This window comes from Falco naumanni, chromosome 12, assembly GCF_017639655.2.
Source record: "Falco naumanni isolate bFalNau1 chromosome 12, bFalNau1.pat, whole genome shotgun sequence".
Taxonomy (NCBI): domain Eukaryota; kingdom Metazoa; phylum Chordata; class Aves; order Falconiformes; family Falconidae; genus Falco; species Falco naumanni.
The window spans coordinates 8,473,803-8,490,137 of NC_054065.1; the positions used below are offsets into that span (position 1 = coordinate 8,473,803).

General features: G+C 38.8%; 1 protein-coding gene across 2 annotated transcripts in view; it reads left to right on the top strand.

Annotated features, from left to right (window-relative positions):
- MACROD2 (mono-ADP ribosylhydrolase 2) overlaps window positions 1-16,335 on the top strand; it is an 893,250-nt gene that overhangs the window by 610,668 nt on the left and 266,247 nt on the right. For both annotated transcript variants that reach the window (XM_040612354.1, XM_040612355.1), the window contains exon 8: window positions 15,347-15,420. In XM_040612354.1, coding sequence (XP_040468288.1) covers window positions 15,347-15,420 — 74 coding nt within the window. The remainder of the gene's footprint in view (window positions 1-15,346; window positions 15,421-16,335) is intronic.

Here is a 16,335-nt window from a genome sequence, read left to right on the forward strand (position 1 = left end):
GTTTCCCATGTTGATTACATGGCATTTATGCTGACCTTAACTAAGCTGAGTGCTTTCTGAAAGGAGTAGATAGAAATGTTTCTCCGTCAGCACTTATGCCAATAAAACAGACCTGTAGTTCAGAAACTTATCTTATGTTTAAATTACATATGATTTCAAAAAATAATCTACTTTACAAAAATACATTGGATAATGAGTTATGTTTACTTAATAGACCAATTTTCACAAATTACTGAAGTTTCATGGTATCAAAGCTTCTGGCTAGGAAGAGGTCACCCTGATATTTGCACTGAATATGTTTCAGCCTTGGCTCCACTTTTTATCGTTCTGGGTGTCTTAAGTTTTTCTTAGCTCCACATTTTTTTTTAATCTATTTATTTTTATTAGTTGTTTTTATGACTTTTGCTGTCAATATATTTCACTGGTTTTCTACTTACTAAACAAAATGTTTCTGCCTGAATTTCATGTGTAGTCTTAATTTTGTAAGTTTTTATGTATGATACCTGCTGCTTAGGTTACTCTGCATTTATTGCTTGTTTCTGTCACTGCCTATTAAATACATTAATGTCTGTGGACCTCTAAATTATAAGGCTACTCTCTTCCCCTAAAATGTCAGAACTGATGATGAAACTCTCTCTCCCTCTCCCTTCACAACAAATCTAAATATCCACTTAGTAAACACTAGAAGATAATCATGTGATTCAGTCCTGTCCTGAATTATCTGTCTATAATTTTCAGTGCTTAAGACAGTACCATAACATTAATACACGTTGGATGCAGTTATTTAAAAGATACTTTGCCTAAAAAAAATACCCAAACAAGCAAACAAAAAAATCCCACCACCACCAAAACACCCAGGTAATCCTATCTAAGCAGCATTTGACTATTCCAGTTCCACATGCTGTGAGGATGCTCACTCTGCGGATTCTGTCAGCTGCCCCATGCCAGGAGCCATGGCCTTCCTAGGTCTGTCGCTGTCTACTTGCTAATCCATTTCAATCCCAAGGAGTGTGACTGGGGAAAAACAAATAAATAAATAAAAACCAAACCACCAAAAAAAACCCAAATAAAACAAACCCAACAAACCCTAGTCTGAAGCTGTTGAAGCCAAGGCATCCCACTTGATTTGGACCAAAGCAAAGGATGTTCACACAAATGTTTCAGTCAGCAGGTCTGAGTGTGGACTAACTCCTGGGGGACAGAGATGAGCTGCTTGAGGCGGTAGCAACTTTGTTTATTAAAACTGGATTGAGAAGCTGATGTTTTTCCACTTGCTTTGTTAAAATTAATAAGTGGGCTTTTTTAATTTGTTTATTGAATTTACAAAAGTACCTCAATCCTTCTATAGCATCAGTTATTTTCACTGTGTATCCACTGGTGTTATCTAGCTCTTACATACACAGAACATGAGAAAGGAAACATGGAATCTGATGGGAACTGATAGGAAACAAGATCCATATTAAAATTTCAGCACAAGAAATGTCCCAGAAGCTCAGACATTCATTCTTTCCTCCTTTGACTGAGCACTATTATTGCACACTAGCTCTTTCCTCAAATAGTGTTCTAAGCAGCTTTGAAACTGTATGCAAAAGCTAGTCTGAATGCTATCCTTAGCATTTTTTTTTCTCCTTCCTGCTTTTTCAGTCTGTATAGAGAATTTTTTCCCAAATTTCTATTGGAGAGGGGGTTTCTTAATTTGAGTTAATTTTGTTCTTTGCGTGATCTGAGGTACTTTGCAGCAATTGGTCTTTCTGTTCAAATGCATTTGTGTCTTTAGAGATTTAATTTCTAAGACAAAAAGAAAATTCCTATTTTCTAAGGAATACAAATCCTCCTTTGACCCTTCTGAGTTTTGGAGATCCTTCTTTCATCCAGATGTCCACCACTTTTTTTTCCTTCTATTCCTAGAATACTTTTAAGTTAAATAGCAAGTGCTGGATGTATAGTGTCAAGCATGGCTATCTATTACAGTGTTAGTATAACTTATATTTTAGTTTTTCTTAACTATTTAAGATCGTGACTGCTCTTTTGTTTGCTTTTTGAAATAATTTTTAATAGTCATGTCCAGACTTTCAGTGATACAACCCTACAAACTTTCAGTCTGTTATTCTTTTCTTATCTCCAGGGGGTTACTGTAATTTCAGTAGCTTTTATTTCCATAAGCACCAAGCTGCATGAGATTATTTTGCAAAGCTTGTGTATAAATATGTGTAATTCAAATAAGCATTGGTATTGATCTCGTTGGTTTTGACTCATCAGTACTATGAGTTTTCTTGCTTTGTTGTGGAGGTCCTTTTTTTAGCAATTGATTGATAAAAATAAACCTGGTTTCTTCTGAAATGACAATGTGTTCGTTTTGTAAATCTAACTAGAAAAGTATGAGTAGAATTGCTCCCCCCCCCAAAAAAAAAAACCCAAAAAACAACAAAACCAAACCAAAACAAAAAACCCAAACCAAAAAAACCCACAAAAAACTACTTTAACTGGTTTTGAACAAACTCTTCTGCTGGTCTCCCCAGCATAAGTACTCTCGTGTCTTAATTTCCCATCCTCTGCCTTTTTTTTTTTTTTTTTAATAGCTTTTATTCATGTTATTGTGACCTCATTTTGCAGGCTTTCAATTTGTGTGTTTTGGTGAAAGAAAAATAGAATAGCTAGAATATTTTATGACTGAGAAATCGGTGGTAGAGTGGTGGCTTGACCTTTGGCCTGGCACGCTCTTACTCCTCAGCAGCCCAAGGGGGGACAATAAGATGGAAAAACTTGTGGCTGCAAGTAAAGCCAGGTAGATCGCTTGCCAAATACCACAATGGGTAAAAAAGAGTTAGGGAAGACTAATTTATTGCCAGTTAAAACAGGTTTGGGTAGCGAGACATACAGGCTTTCCTTGCACTCCCTCTTTCCCAGGCTCAGTGTTACGCCCTCACCCCCAAATCTTGCACTCCCTCCGGCAGTAGGGATTCTTGGGGCTGTCTTTGTTTACTTACTTTTTGCCCACTCGCTCCAGAGCCCTGTTTTGCCCTTTCTAAAACCAGGTGTCAGGGAGGTGCAGGGGCTGCGCAGCCATCGGGAACCATTGGGAACTGGCAGGAATCAGATGTACCTGGCCCCAGGCAGCGACAGCCGCCCTGCAGAGGGGTCCCGCAGCCAGCGTCTTGATGCCTGCATGCAATACAAAGGCAAAAATGTAGGCAGAGACCAGGAAATATTATAAAATTTTTAGTTTAGGTGCATTCTTTGTCATCTTCTCCGGGGTTGCTGCAGTGGGGAGAGGAGAGTTTGTGAAATGCCTTTTTTAAGGTATAGAGCTGGGAGAAGCTCTCATCCTCTTCTGAAGGTAAATCCTGCAAGGAGAGCTGAGATAAAACTTCTATAAATCTACGTTAATTGGCCTGGCCAATCTAGATTTTGTCCCATACAGTGATAATTTTCCCTCCTCCATGCAGTCTTGTGATATTTTTTATTTTTGTTTTTTACTGGTTTCCCTTGCCAGAGATGTGGGGAAGACTGTGCTGTGGAAGGTGGTTACTGCATATTGATAATTTGCTAAAATAACCCTGATGTGACCCAATATTGCAGTGGTATTTTTCACAATCTGGAGATGTGCAGCTGTTGCATTAATGCAAGCTATCTTGAATGTAATTGTATGTATAGAGAGGACTCAGATAAAATTAATGGAAATCACATTGGCTAAAGCTGCTCCATAAGCTTGACTCTAATGCTTACATTTGGTTTTGATTATGTAAAAAGCTCTTTTGAACTGACCCACCTTCCTTTTACATTTCCCCTAATTAAAAATCATGTATTTTCCCTAGTTGGCTTCATTGCTTAATAATCAATGAGGTTTCTCTGTCCAATAACTTTAAATGCTTTTCCATATGCCTGCTGCTAATCTACCCAGGTTGTTGTGTTTCTGGGAGGATTAGTTGTGTTTGGCTGCAGCATGGAGATATGCCCCAAAAGTGTCATTTTCCCCTTGCATAGTGTGGGTCATCTCATGCTGAGTGTACACACAAGCTAAATTTAATAAAGTGCTGAATAAACCACCCCTTTTGCTGCCACATGGCTGCATTTACAAGGAAATTGAGGTGGGAGGTCAATTTTCACTTAAAGGCTCAGGTTGGAGATGCCTGGGGTTTTTTAAGTGGAGGTCTTTAAATCTCACTTGTCTGACAGGTGGTAAGAAATTTACATTTAAATTGTCCAGATCAGCTTCTTATTTGTACTAGCTTGTTAGATAAAAGAAATGTTTTGGTCTCCCATATCCTTTGCTGCCTGATCTAACCAACCATAGCATAGGCTCCTCCTTTTCAAATATGGGCGTTGCTTCTGACTACAGTAAGTCTCATTTGCATTGACATTTCTCTTTCTTCTATAGAAATCTGCATATCATGCAAAATGACATGGAAAAGCTATGTTTGGGGTTTTTTCCCCTGAAGAATGGCAAAATGATTTTTTTTTTTTTAATTTTAAAGCTGAATTTTCTACTGTTGTTATAACCAGAAATGTTGATATTTCTTAAACCTTTCTAAACATTAGGAATTGCCATTACATGCTAAAGCAGAACACATTTGCTTGTATAATGATTGAAAAAATACCAACAACAAACCAACCACTGACAACTTGTCAGAATACATGCCAAAAATGCTTTCAAAAACAAGTGTAAATAACACCTAAAGTTCATATCAGGACTAAATTGGATTTGAATTTCTGGGGTTGGAAGTCCATTAACTAGTTATTTCATTTCCTTTTTGACCGAAGTATGCAAGATTCAGTAAATGCAGAATCGTGAGTGAAATGCAAATTAGAGATATTAGCAGGAATCCTATTTTTAAAAAAATATCTGTTTGATAATTAATGCTGTGATCTTTTGACACACTGAAGAACCTGATGAGATGTGGGCTATTTTGTTGATCAATTGCTGTTGTTAGGTTTAAAAGACAAACGATGCTAAGGGCTGATTGTCAGTCAAAAGAAGTGTTGCAATAAGAGGGTGCTAACCTAAGCATAAAGAATTAGCATGTGAGTGAATGAGTCCTTAAAAACAGAAAAAAAGCGGAAGAAGAGTCAAGGTTTTCCAAGAGATTATAATATTTTTGTGGTTTTCCCATTACTTGTTTGTTCTACGCTCTTTAGCATATGAGGACTTGCTAAGAGCATCAGAAGTACGAGATGCATAGTTGCAACCAATTGAGTTTGTCAAAATCAAAGTTTTAAATATCAGGTTTTCCTTCTCCTTGCTTTAAACCAGTTTTCCCATCAATCCAATTCCTAAAACTCCTAATTGCATTTCTCCTTTTGTGTATGTTGCTGTGATCTCAGGTAACAGAACAAGCAAAAAGAATTTTCAGTACAGCATTGGGAGAAGGCTTGAATAGCTGCTCATCACTTCCATGTAATTGTTGTTCACAAAGTTGCTGCAATACAGCCTGAAATAAAGTTATGTGTTTAGAGTAGATTGGCTGTTGCTGGTACATACAGTAGCATAAAATCAAATAAGGTGCACTGTGACCCATGCTGAACAAAAAAAAAAAAAAAAAAAAAAAGATATGTATTTTCAGATGCCAGACAAATGACTTCCACAGAAGTGAAGCAGCTTCTAGGCAAGGAGGAAAAAATGCTTCCTCTTAAAAAAAATAATGCATAAAATGTTGAGATTGACTTGACACATCATTGCACTAATGTCCTGCAAAAGCACTTCTTTTAGCAGTATTCACGTAGCGGGTGTTTAAGTAGTATGATGTGCCCTACTGTACAGTGAAGAACAGAAGCCATTGAGCATCAAATACAAGATGCAACCGCCTCTCTGTTCCTCAAAAATGTACTGGCATTTTTGCACTGCAGATTATCTGGAAATATTTCAGATTTGAGCTGTTGTGTATTTCCTGAATACAATAGCTTCTGGTCTGTGTGACCCTTACTATGGTTTATCACTGCCTGAGGCAAGTATGGAAAAAAAATTCCATGGTGTGAATGAAATGCACAAACCAAGAATCAATAATGTATTTGTTAAGAAGAGTAAACTAAGTAGATTAAATATGCTTCCCACAGTATCTCGCTTTTTCACCCAACCTGCCCTATAACTTTTTTTCTATATAGGTCTTTTGGGGAAAAAAAAATTAAAATTATCTTATTTCTCCCTCCCCCACCCCCAAGGAGTAAGTATATCTTGTTTCGGCTGATTTTCTTTGTGCTGTTAAGAAATCTTTGATTTCCCTTAGAAAGCAGATAAGAACTGTGCTTCAGTAGAAATAATGTCAGATTGTTTCGTTTGTTCTTGTACGTGTATGGCCTTCACCAAGTACTCTTGGTCTTAGATAATCCAGCTAGGTCTTCGGGTTGCATCTGTCAGAGCAATTGAATGTGGTGGAAGTGATTTAAAGGATAGAGCTGGGCTGGGGACACCGTCTGTTTTCTTTATGTGACTATTTTTGTCCATTGCCTATGTATGTTTTCTTCCTCTGAAGTTTCTCGGACTTTTACAGTGTCATCTCCCTTCATTTTGCTACGGTGGCTTGTCTTCCCTTATGTTCCTTATATATATATATGTGTGTGTGTGTGTATCCCCAAGTCCTTGTACTTGTATACTCCTGTCACAGTGCACTGCCTGTTCTAGTCGAAATACTGAGAGCTCGAGAGAAGCCAATAGCCCTGATATTGCCTCTGCCAGATTCAGCCCTCTTCCCCAGAGCTCTGCGCCCCATCTCACAGCGAGAGGTCCTGTGCTCTCTGCCTCTCCTCCTTTTCCTCCACCCCAACCTGCTGCACCTCAATGCACTTTCCCCGCTCCCGCTGTCTGCACAAAGACCCTGCCAGCAGGAAGAAGGAGCCTCTCATGCCAGTTAATCCCCTTTCTCCCCCTGCCCAGGCTGTAGTGGCAGGTGTATTAGTAGACATCAGGGAGTCGGCAAGGAGGTATCTCAACTTCAGGCAAGCCTTCGTAATTGAAGTCTGCAATCAACTGCAAAATACAGTTCCATAGGGAACGGGGCTTTGTGCGGATCAGGATCGTTACTTTATTCCTATTGCTGAACAGCAGATCTCTGGATGCTTGGGCTTCCCTCGGTGCTTAGAGGCACTGTGTGTCAAGGAGGGCCTGGAGAGTGTCAGTAAAGGTTGAGCATCGCTGCATTGGACCACATGATTTTTAGAAAAACTACCAGTTTCAAGTGAATGGGCGTGGGGTGTTTAGTGTTTGGGTTTTTTTATCCCTTGCAGTGTTAGCAAGGCACTTCAGGAAGGTGGGGTTGATTCCCTACACATTGCTTCTGTTGAGAACAAGATATTTTTATTTAAATCAGTGGGTAGAATAAATGTTTAACCTTGTTGGAATTGTAACTACAATGAAGCCAATATCCCATTCCTGTTCAATTCAGTGTATGATGGGAGATTTCACAGTTGACTAGTGTTTTACGCTTTGTTTCAAATTACTATTTTTGCTGTATTATGTTGCCACTCTGAAAAAACAAGACAAAACAAAACAAAAAAAACCCAACACAAAAACCAACCAAAAAACCAACTTGCTATATACGGATAAGTAGAGATGAAATTCTCTGCATTAAGGAGCTCATGTACACTTTGGAACCTCTTTCAATTAAGGTTTCTCTGTACAATGCTTGTTTCTGGAATAATAATTCTGGATATGGTGTAGAGTGTGTTTTATGAAGATTGAAGTACTTTAGCTCATGAACAGCTGCATACATGTGTCTCAATGGCTGTGTAATTTATGCGGACATTGTATATACACTCTCATAGGTAGATTTTATAATTGCAAAACTACCTGCATATCTTTCACTTGCATTTGCATTGTATAATACTTTCTCGTACCATATGAGAATGCTTATTGCCAGAGTAGTGAGATCTTTGCCTTTTCAGTGTTGTGGTATCTTTTTGCTGTTTTTCCTATTATCCTCAGCTTGAAGCCTTAATGTTCCACATGGGCATTAGAAATACCCCGACAGACAGAAAAGCTCCTTCACATAGCACAGTAAACAGCACAGCTACAAAGTGGTTTGCTTCCCAGAGAGTCTCTGAGTATTGCTTGCTATATTTTTTTACAAGACTGTTAGAGGATCCATTTATCCATGATGTGGTCCCCCTGCAAGTGTACTCCCTATAAACGCTGGAAAAAGAATGAAACCAAAATCTTGATTTCTAATAAAACTCTACTGACTGCTGCAGAAAAGTGAAATTCTTGCAGACACACAGCTCTCTTGCAGAATTGCAGTATAATGCCTCCTGCAGTAAGGCACTCATGTGGAAGCTCCATACCTCTTCAGCAGTCCATGTCTAAATGCATTTTCAATAAAACTCCTTTCCCCCCTGCGTCTGCCCCCCCCCCCTCCCCCCATTGCTAATAAGTATCAAACATCTTGGTAAACTTGAAATCTATTTTTTTCTTCAGTGGAATCCTGTGGCTTGTTAGTGCAAGCCTCTATGTGCTCACATGACCTAACTAATTACAGAATATGTCTATATTGAGCTGACCTTTTTAACACAATTACATGGCAGGTGTTTTTCCAATGATATCAGTGTAGCAGAGTGTGAGATGAAGTATGATATCATGTGTTTCAGAAAAACAGCAATTACATGTTTTTTCTTGCATCTTAGCCACCTTCTTGTAACTGACCTCTCCTTGACTGCAGCTATAAGCTGAGTCCAGATTTGCAATTTGCATGGAAAAAGCGGCTGAGTTGTAGACGGTGCGGGTGGGTCACAGTGCTGATCAGACAAGAGTTTGCTGCCCGTCAGCACAGCATCAGGCACACGCTGGGCACCTTTTCTGACAAGCCAAGCCTGGGCCATCCCTGTTGTCAAGAGTTGGTTTATCTTAGCTGGCAACTTATCTTGGTTTCACTGACTTGCATGAGGTTTATAACATGCCCTGGTGCCAGCATTGACCCTGGTTGACTTAACCAGGGATCCCTGAGTTACCCAATGCACCTCTGTGGATGCAGAAGGACTCTGTTACTTCAGTACTCTACCTGCTTTGTGTCTCTGTATCATAGTAGAGACACTGTTTCTCACGTTAGTTGCTAGATGCTTATTTTGGGTTTCTTTATTAACCATCTTCCACCAGCTGCCTCTGTATCGTGTCAGCGGTTGAACGCAATTGGCAATCATTCTTCAGGAACTGTATGCATTTTTCTCTGCTGATGAATTTTTTCACTCAAGGAAAATGAAAAGGCATGTTCCTTGCTTGAGAGGAATTGAGAGGCACATAATGATTTCTTCAGAAGAATGTTTTGTTTGTGCATTTTGAAAACTTTTCATTTTCCTTTGGCACTCTATGTGCATGCTAATTAATTATTCTAGCACAGTCTGTGAAGGATACAGTGAATACATGCCGCTTTGTTTCTTGGGATAACTGGGGTGACAGAAAGGTTACTGGTTTTTCACAGTATGTAATTTCACTATCTTTCTGAGAGTTACTTTTTGAGTGGACAGCAAATAAGGTTTTCTCTGCCTGGATGAGTTCAATAAAGCAGAGTAGGTTATTTAGGAGGAGATTCATGGCTCTTCTGTTTAGCCATCATTGCAACTGATCCAAATGAGGGCACTTCCTTTCCAGGTTTTGAGTGTGCACAAAAATGATCAAGCTAGCAACTTGTCAGCATGTTTATCCAATCACCACATGACCATGGTTAAAAAAAAAAAAAAAAAAAAAAAAAACACAAAAAAAAAAAAAAAAAGGGGTCGGGGGGGTGTGTGTGGGTGGAGAAAATAGCTCAACAACAGCAATAACCTAAGCTTGGTAGACTACTACCGTCTCTGCTTCCAAATAGGTCAGATTTACCCTGGTAATGGGAATCAACCTAGCATGAGTGAATTCATTCGATTAAAATATATCTTTGACAAGATTATATGGGATAAGTTGCAAGATTATACCGCTGGTTTCACACCTGAAGGACAAGTGAGTGTATTGAGTTAACCCTACCTCAGGCACGCTGGGCTGTGCATCTCGTTTGTTCCCTTTTATTGTCATAAAGCAGTAAGGCTGGAGTGTTATATTAGTGTGTTGTCAATAGCTAGCCTTCACCCATGTGACTGTAATGAAGTGCAGTTATTCATGTCTGTTGCAATTCAGAAAGCATTCGTAGCACCAATAATACTTGGTTTGAGGACATGCATGAAACAAATGCTTAGTGCCTTTTTTTTTTTTTTTTTTTTTAAATAAACCTGGGAAATATCTTTCTTTTTCAGACCATCTGGTGCTGATGATTACTATGCTGCAAATACTTAATGCATGGAGGAAATACCCTCTCATACTGACTGCAGAAAGGGCCTTCAGTACGCTTCTGCAGTTTAAAAATGTGATTGTCGAGCTACTGTTTGAGAAGCATCCTTTATATATCATTAACCATCATTGGCAAATAAATAAACTAAATACATGGAAGTTATTGCATTTTGACAGTCGTGTTGATCAAACAGTGGGACTTGGGTTTGAGTTTCAGAACACAGGAACAGTCTGCAAACTGTTCTGTCTTGATATATGCACAAACACACCACTGTAGATATTATTCTGAGAAAGTGTGAGAAACACGTAATGAGTATTTGTGTTGATGTGAATTTGGTTCTTTTCATGATTGGCTTCAAAATGAAACCATTAAAACTGGCAAATAAGAATATTAAGATTGTGATGAGCCTTTCAGAAACCATAGAGAGGGGAACATATTTTAAATGAATAAAAACTTGTCTAGCACTTAATCTGTGCTAACAAAAAGATGCAGAACATTATTTTTTTTTTTTACCAGGATGAGGTGATTTACAGAAAACATGAGGCATCTTAGTCAAACTGACAAGTTGTAACACTTACCCCTGCAGCTACTGAAGTGATTTTTCTGGATTGATGTTTGCTTGTTAGTATTATAACCTAACTGATATAATCCGTTATTACCATCTACAGCCACATTGTGTTAAAAGTTGATTATTTAGTACTTCTGTTTTGTTAATGGGATTTTCATAGGGAGGTGACATTACCTGATTTTAAGTTGGACATTTTTAATGAGATGCATAATTGGGTTGAGAACAGTGAGAGAGACAGATAAAGCTACCAGCATCTCCATACAATTTGGGAGTCCCTTAAATAGGTTTCTGTTAATTTGATCTCACACAATCCTTGTTGGACTGTTATTCATTGAAGAACTTATAGTATACATTATTCAGATACCGTACAGACGAATTAGGCATACAGTAAGAGGCACTCACAATACTGTGAATGTTTCTCTGCTAAGTTCCCCAAGCACAAAAGGCTGAGCATTTACACTAGGGTGTCTAACAACAGGGAATTCATCACATATTTTCTGTACGTTGATGAAACATGGGGACTTACGTCCTTACCAGTTCCTTTCCGGGGAATAAATGCATAATGTAAGGGGAACTTCAGTGTGTATCTACAGTTACTATCTTTCTCAGTTCTCCTCCACCCTATCTTCCTCTAAAACAGCACTTTTATTTCATACCAAATATTTCAAAATAATTCTGCCAGGTCTTATCATACCTTCTCTGTAAAATTATGGCCGTGATGACTGTGAGAACTTGCAGTGTATAGCTTGTTTCAGCAGCCATTTCTCAGGTCAGTGTTGCAATTTCCAGACGCAAGGTAGTAAAGTCCTGGGAAAAGATGCCGAAACTTGTAAGTCTGAGACCTTTTAAAGCTTTCATAGGCTGTTGCTGTGGGTACTATCTGTGCAAGGACATGTCAAAAGCAGAATTCAGATGAGGTGTATCTATGCGTTGGTAGTAGGATGCAGTTTTTGTAGCGGGGAGCGTGAAGGTGTGGTCATTCATCTTAGTGAGTGGACGTAGTAGTATATACATCTATTAGCAACATGGGAAAGGCAGGAGAGGAAGTTTCTAAGTTTGGCTGTGGCTTGGCTGATGCTGGTACCCAAGTCAGTGTTAAAGCTAGCAGTCACTTTTCTGAAGGTCTATGCAAAGGTAGCTGTCCTGTTTGAAGTGGCATTTTAGCTGTGACGCAACTGCGCAAAGATGTGAAAGCTTTCATAGCAGTTTCTGAGCAAATGGCAAAGATTTTGGACTAACAGGTGTTTCTGGAAACACAGCTGTGATACAGCCATATGGCCAGAGGGACAGGTACATGGAGATGGTCAACACCGACATACTTTTCAGAGTTGGTAGTGCTGAATGAGTAGAGCAAAGCTCAGCCCTGGGCATGCATGCACACGGGATCTCTCCTTCACCCACTCTGTCTTTGAAACCATGCAGGACTTTCTGCACGCCCTCTTTGCTACTAATTTATCAGGTTTGCACTCTCTGTGGCATCAGCTGTAATAAACCTGTACTTTAAAGGAGAGCTCCTGAACTGAGAGGGGCGCAAGAGGTGGTGGCTGCTTGAATCTAGGATTTGCTGTATTTGAAGGGTTGGGAGTATATGGTGTGATATGATGAGCAGGCACTGCAAAATGCAGAGGGCTGCAGTATAATTCCCACTTGATGAAGCAGTTCTGCAGGAGCCAAAGACAGGTTGTGCTGTTTCTGTGGTATATCGGGATTTGTTGCTAAAATGTTGGCTTTGCCACTGGAGGATGTAGGAAGCCCAGCCCAAGTTCGAGGCCAGTGTGTATGCGTAGGTACGTGCTTCGCCTCACACCTACCCATGCCATACAACCTGCCAACTCTCCCTTTTTCTCCAGCCAAATAAACCCAGTGAAGTACTACAGAGCACCGCTTGCCTGTACCTGACGGCTAATGCTTCTTTGCCTTTTTGTGCCCTTGTCCTTTTCAGTATTCTGGAGGAGCAGTCACTGCAGTAACATGGGCCAGTGTCACTCTTATTACTTTACCTGTTTTATCTTTTGTGAAATTGAGCCTTTAGCCAGAATTGCCTGAGCTGCTGCTCCAGCAGTCGGTTAACTGTGAGGCTCCTTGAGCTCATTTCTCTTAAGTAATTTGATTCTCACGTGCTCACGGAGATTGCTTTTTCCCAGAAAGTGGGTAAGGGGGATGTGTGCATGTATGGGAGCAGATCAGAAATGTTGTGGCAGACAAATGTAACTTAGAGATAAAAACAACACAAAAACATGTTTAAAAAGATCCCATCTCGCTTTATCTCCCTTTAACCCAGCCCTGTAAACCAAAATGTTTTTCTGTGTATCAGAGACAGAGGGTCTTTTGTGCTGGTGCAGGTTATGGAATAGGAGGCTAAATTCCACCCTGCTTCTGCATAAAGCCAGTAAGGTAATACTTTCATTAAAATTACCAGAAATGTGTGTAAAATACTAATATTTTTTTAACTGTTCATAAAAGGCTTCTATGTATTTACAGATATTTTCTGAAATCATACACAGAATTCAAGGCTTTCTATTTTGGTTGCCGAACTATTTCCTTCACGTTGTGGTTACTTAGGAGTAATTGAACACCAGTTTTCTAGATGAGTTTCAATTTAAGATTGGTTAGTATGGTAGTGGTTTTCTAAATAGTGTACAATTTATAGAGAGATTCCATAAAATCGCCAGTGCTTTATCACAATTTTGGGCAAATATCCTGCTGCAAGAGAATGAAAAACAAGCCTGAAAAATTAATCTTGCCGGAGGGAAAATTATTCTTAAAATAAACCATTCAAGGCATAAACAATGGTATATCAGTTGTCTGAAATATATATTTGTCCCGTGCATGGTGTTCATTGTATGTCCAGGCAGATCTGCTACACGAAAGGTACAGAATTTCCATGTTGTGAAGTCCCAGTTTGTTAGGTAGGATATTACTAATTTGAGCAGATGGTCTGCTTAGAAGTCTCTTATTTTATATGATAAAAATCAGACAGAAGACCCTGCTTTGGGTTTTGTTAGTGTTCATTAGTTTCTGTCATAAGAAATATGCCTCGATGATATCAGTAGTATTATTAAACATCATAAGAATATATTTTCCCGGCAGTGGAAGAATCTGCAGTAACACTTGTAGGATCTTAGTTAATTTTCCATGTTGGACCTGGGAATTTAAAAAAAATAAATAATTAAAAATATGCTTTATTGGGAAATGTGTGCAAAGGCAGCACATGCTAAATGTCAGTATTACCCAAACATTGACTACTTTACTTGCTACTCTAGCTGGACAGTTGTTATCTATCGCTTCGAAACAGTACACGTACTGCTAGAGAAAATCCTTGTAGGGTGGAGGTTTTGATTTTGTTTTGTTGTTGTGGGTTTTAGGGTTGGGGGGGAGGTTGGTATTTTGCTTTGTTGGGGGGGGGGGCAGTGTTTGGTTGGTTGGTGGGTTGTTTTGGTGGGTTTTTTTCTAATCTAGTAGTGCACAAGTTCTGAAAAAGGTTTAAAGAACGTATGACTTTAGAGGATCATGTGCCAGGTCAGAAAACTGGATGCATCTATTAATTTTTGCAGTGTCTGTGTTTCACTTTATGGTGCGAGGGTGATGAATGATGTAGAAAAGGCTGTATGTATGCAGCTGTATGCCAAATTTCATGACTCTGTCTAGCCCTGTTGCTTGCTTGTACACTGTGCCTGCAGCTCCACCTCTTCAAAGACTCTTCTATTAATCTAACCTACTGAGAGCTATTTATGCAGCTTATGGGTTTTTATTTTTAAATCCTCACAAAAATGATTTGCTGCCCTCAAGTTAGGAATTTAAAGGAAAATTAAATTAAGGCTGCCTAAGTAATGAAAGCATCTTTAGATTTGATAGATAGAGACCATCAAAACAAAAAGTCTGTATCCCTGGAAAGATTTCTGATAGTTTAGTGCTGGGGGGAGTTACTATTGCTAGTATATCGTGCAACATCAGGCCTTAAATTCATATGCTTATGCTTTGTGATTTCCTTAATTTCCAATGTAGTTTGTTATGTTTTAGGTGACAAATTTCTAAAGCAGACATTTCTATTGTTCTAAGGCCTGTGGCACTGGGGTCATAGTGTTGTACAGTTTTGCTGACAGATAAGATTAAAGAGAACCTTAAGAAAGCCCTTATGCCTTAAGAAACATCTGAATTTTTCTTGCATGCCATGAAATGTAGGCCTAATAGTTATTGCTGTGATACATGTGTTATATTGTTGCCTGCCTAGTAGGACACATATATAGCTCTTTATTGTTTCTACTTCTCTTGAGTGGTGGAGCTTTCCTAAGTAAGCGTTTAAAAAACAAACAAAAAAAATCCAATAAAACATCACCGGCCCAATTTTCAATGTGTTTAGGTGGGGAAAAAATGTTACTGATGTTACCTAAAACCTTTATAAAAATCCGTGAAGGAGGGGGTTGACAGACTGTAGTCCCAAAAGATAGAGAAAATTTTTTTTCCAGTGTTTTGGGTTTTTTTTAGATATATAGAAAAATGTGTCCTTTGTATTTATCTCTGATTTCTTCTGTCTTTTTAGGTTTTCCAAATGAGCCTGCTGCTGTCATTGCCCTTAACACTATTAAGGAATGGTTAAGCAAGAACCACAATGAGGTATGGAATAAAATACAAATTTCCCAAATTCCTGTTTAAGATCGTAGTCTTTAACTCCAAAACTGTGCAAAGAGTAAACATAAGCTTAAGCCTCAAAGTCATTTATTATTTATTATTTAGTCTTAAGACCAGTGTAATCAAGTCAAGACAATATAACCAGGGGAAGATTGTTATATTTAAAAGCTACAATGGAGTTGAAGGGAATGCCTTTGAAACCATACTGTGCATTTCCTGTGCATTGTAATCTTTCCTGGCAAAGTAAAAGACTATTCTTTTCCTAAGCTGTTTCTGAGTGTCAGAGTTCTTGTGTGATAATGAGGAGATTCTTGGAAAGGAAATGTGTATAACAGTTGTCAGTGGAAACAGCCACCAAAGGTCAGTGGTGTTCCAGGGGTCACTTTGCAGTAAAATGCTGTATGATAGTATTTTGTATTTTCACGAATTTTTGGTTTGCTTACAGTTACGTGTTTGCTTTCCCTGGAACGTCCACTAAACGTGATACAACTGTATAAATTTTTAACAGGACTGCTCTTATTCCAGTGACAACATTAGGTGGTGATTATTTTTACAAGACAAAGAAAAGTGCTTTCAACGGAATGATTTCCATCTCCCCCTTCTAGTTTCTGTCTTTCTCTGGTTGAGTTCCTAGCAGGCTGATAGTTCCTAGTGTTGAACTGCAGAAATGCAACGAAGAAGTGACAGAACAAATAAAATAATCACAATGTCTTAAACTGAAGATAAGCCCGTTTCCTCATGATGACGGCAAGCAGATTTCAGACAGCTAGAGTTGTTCAGTATTTTTGTCTGGAAATATTTAACAAAGCATCCAGTGGAGAAGCACTGGATACAGGGACATAACTAGCTGTATTTTTCCTCTAGCAATATATTCAGGGGACCTTTTTCTCGAGAGAATCC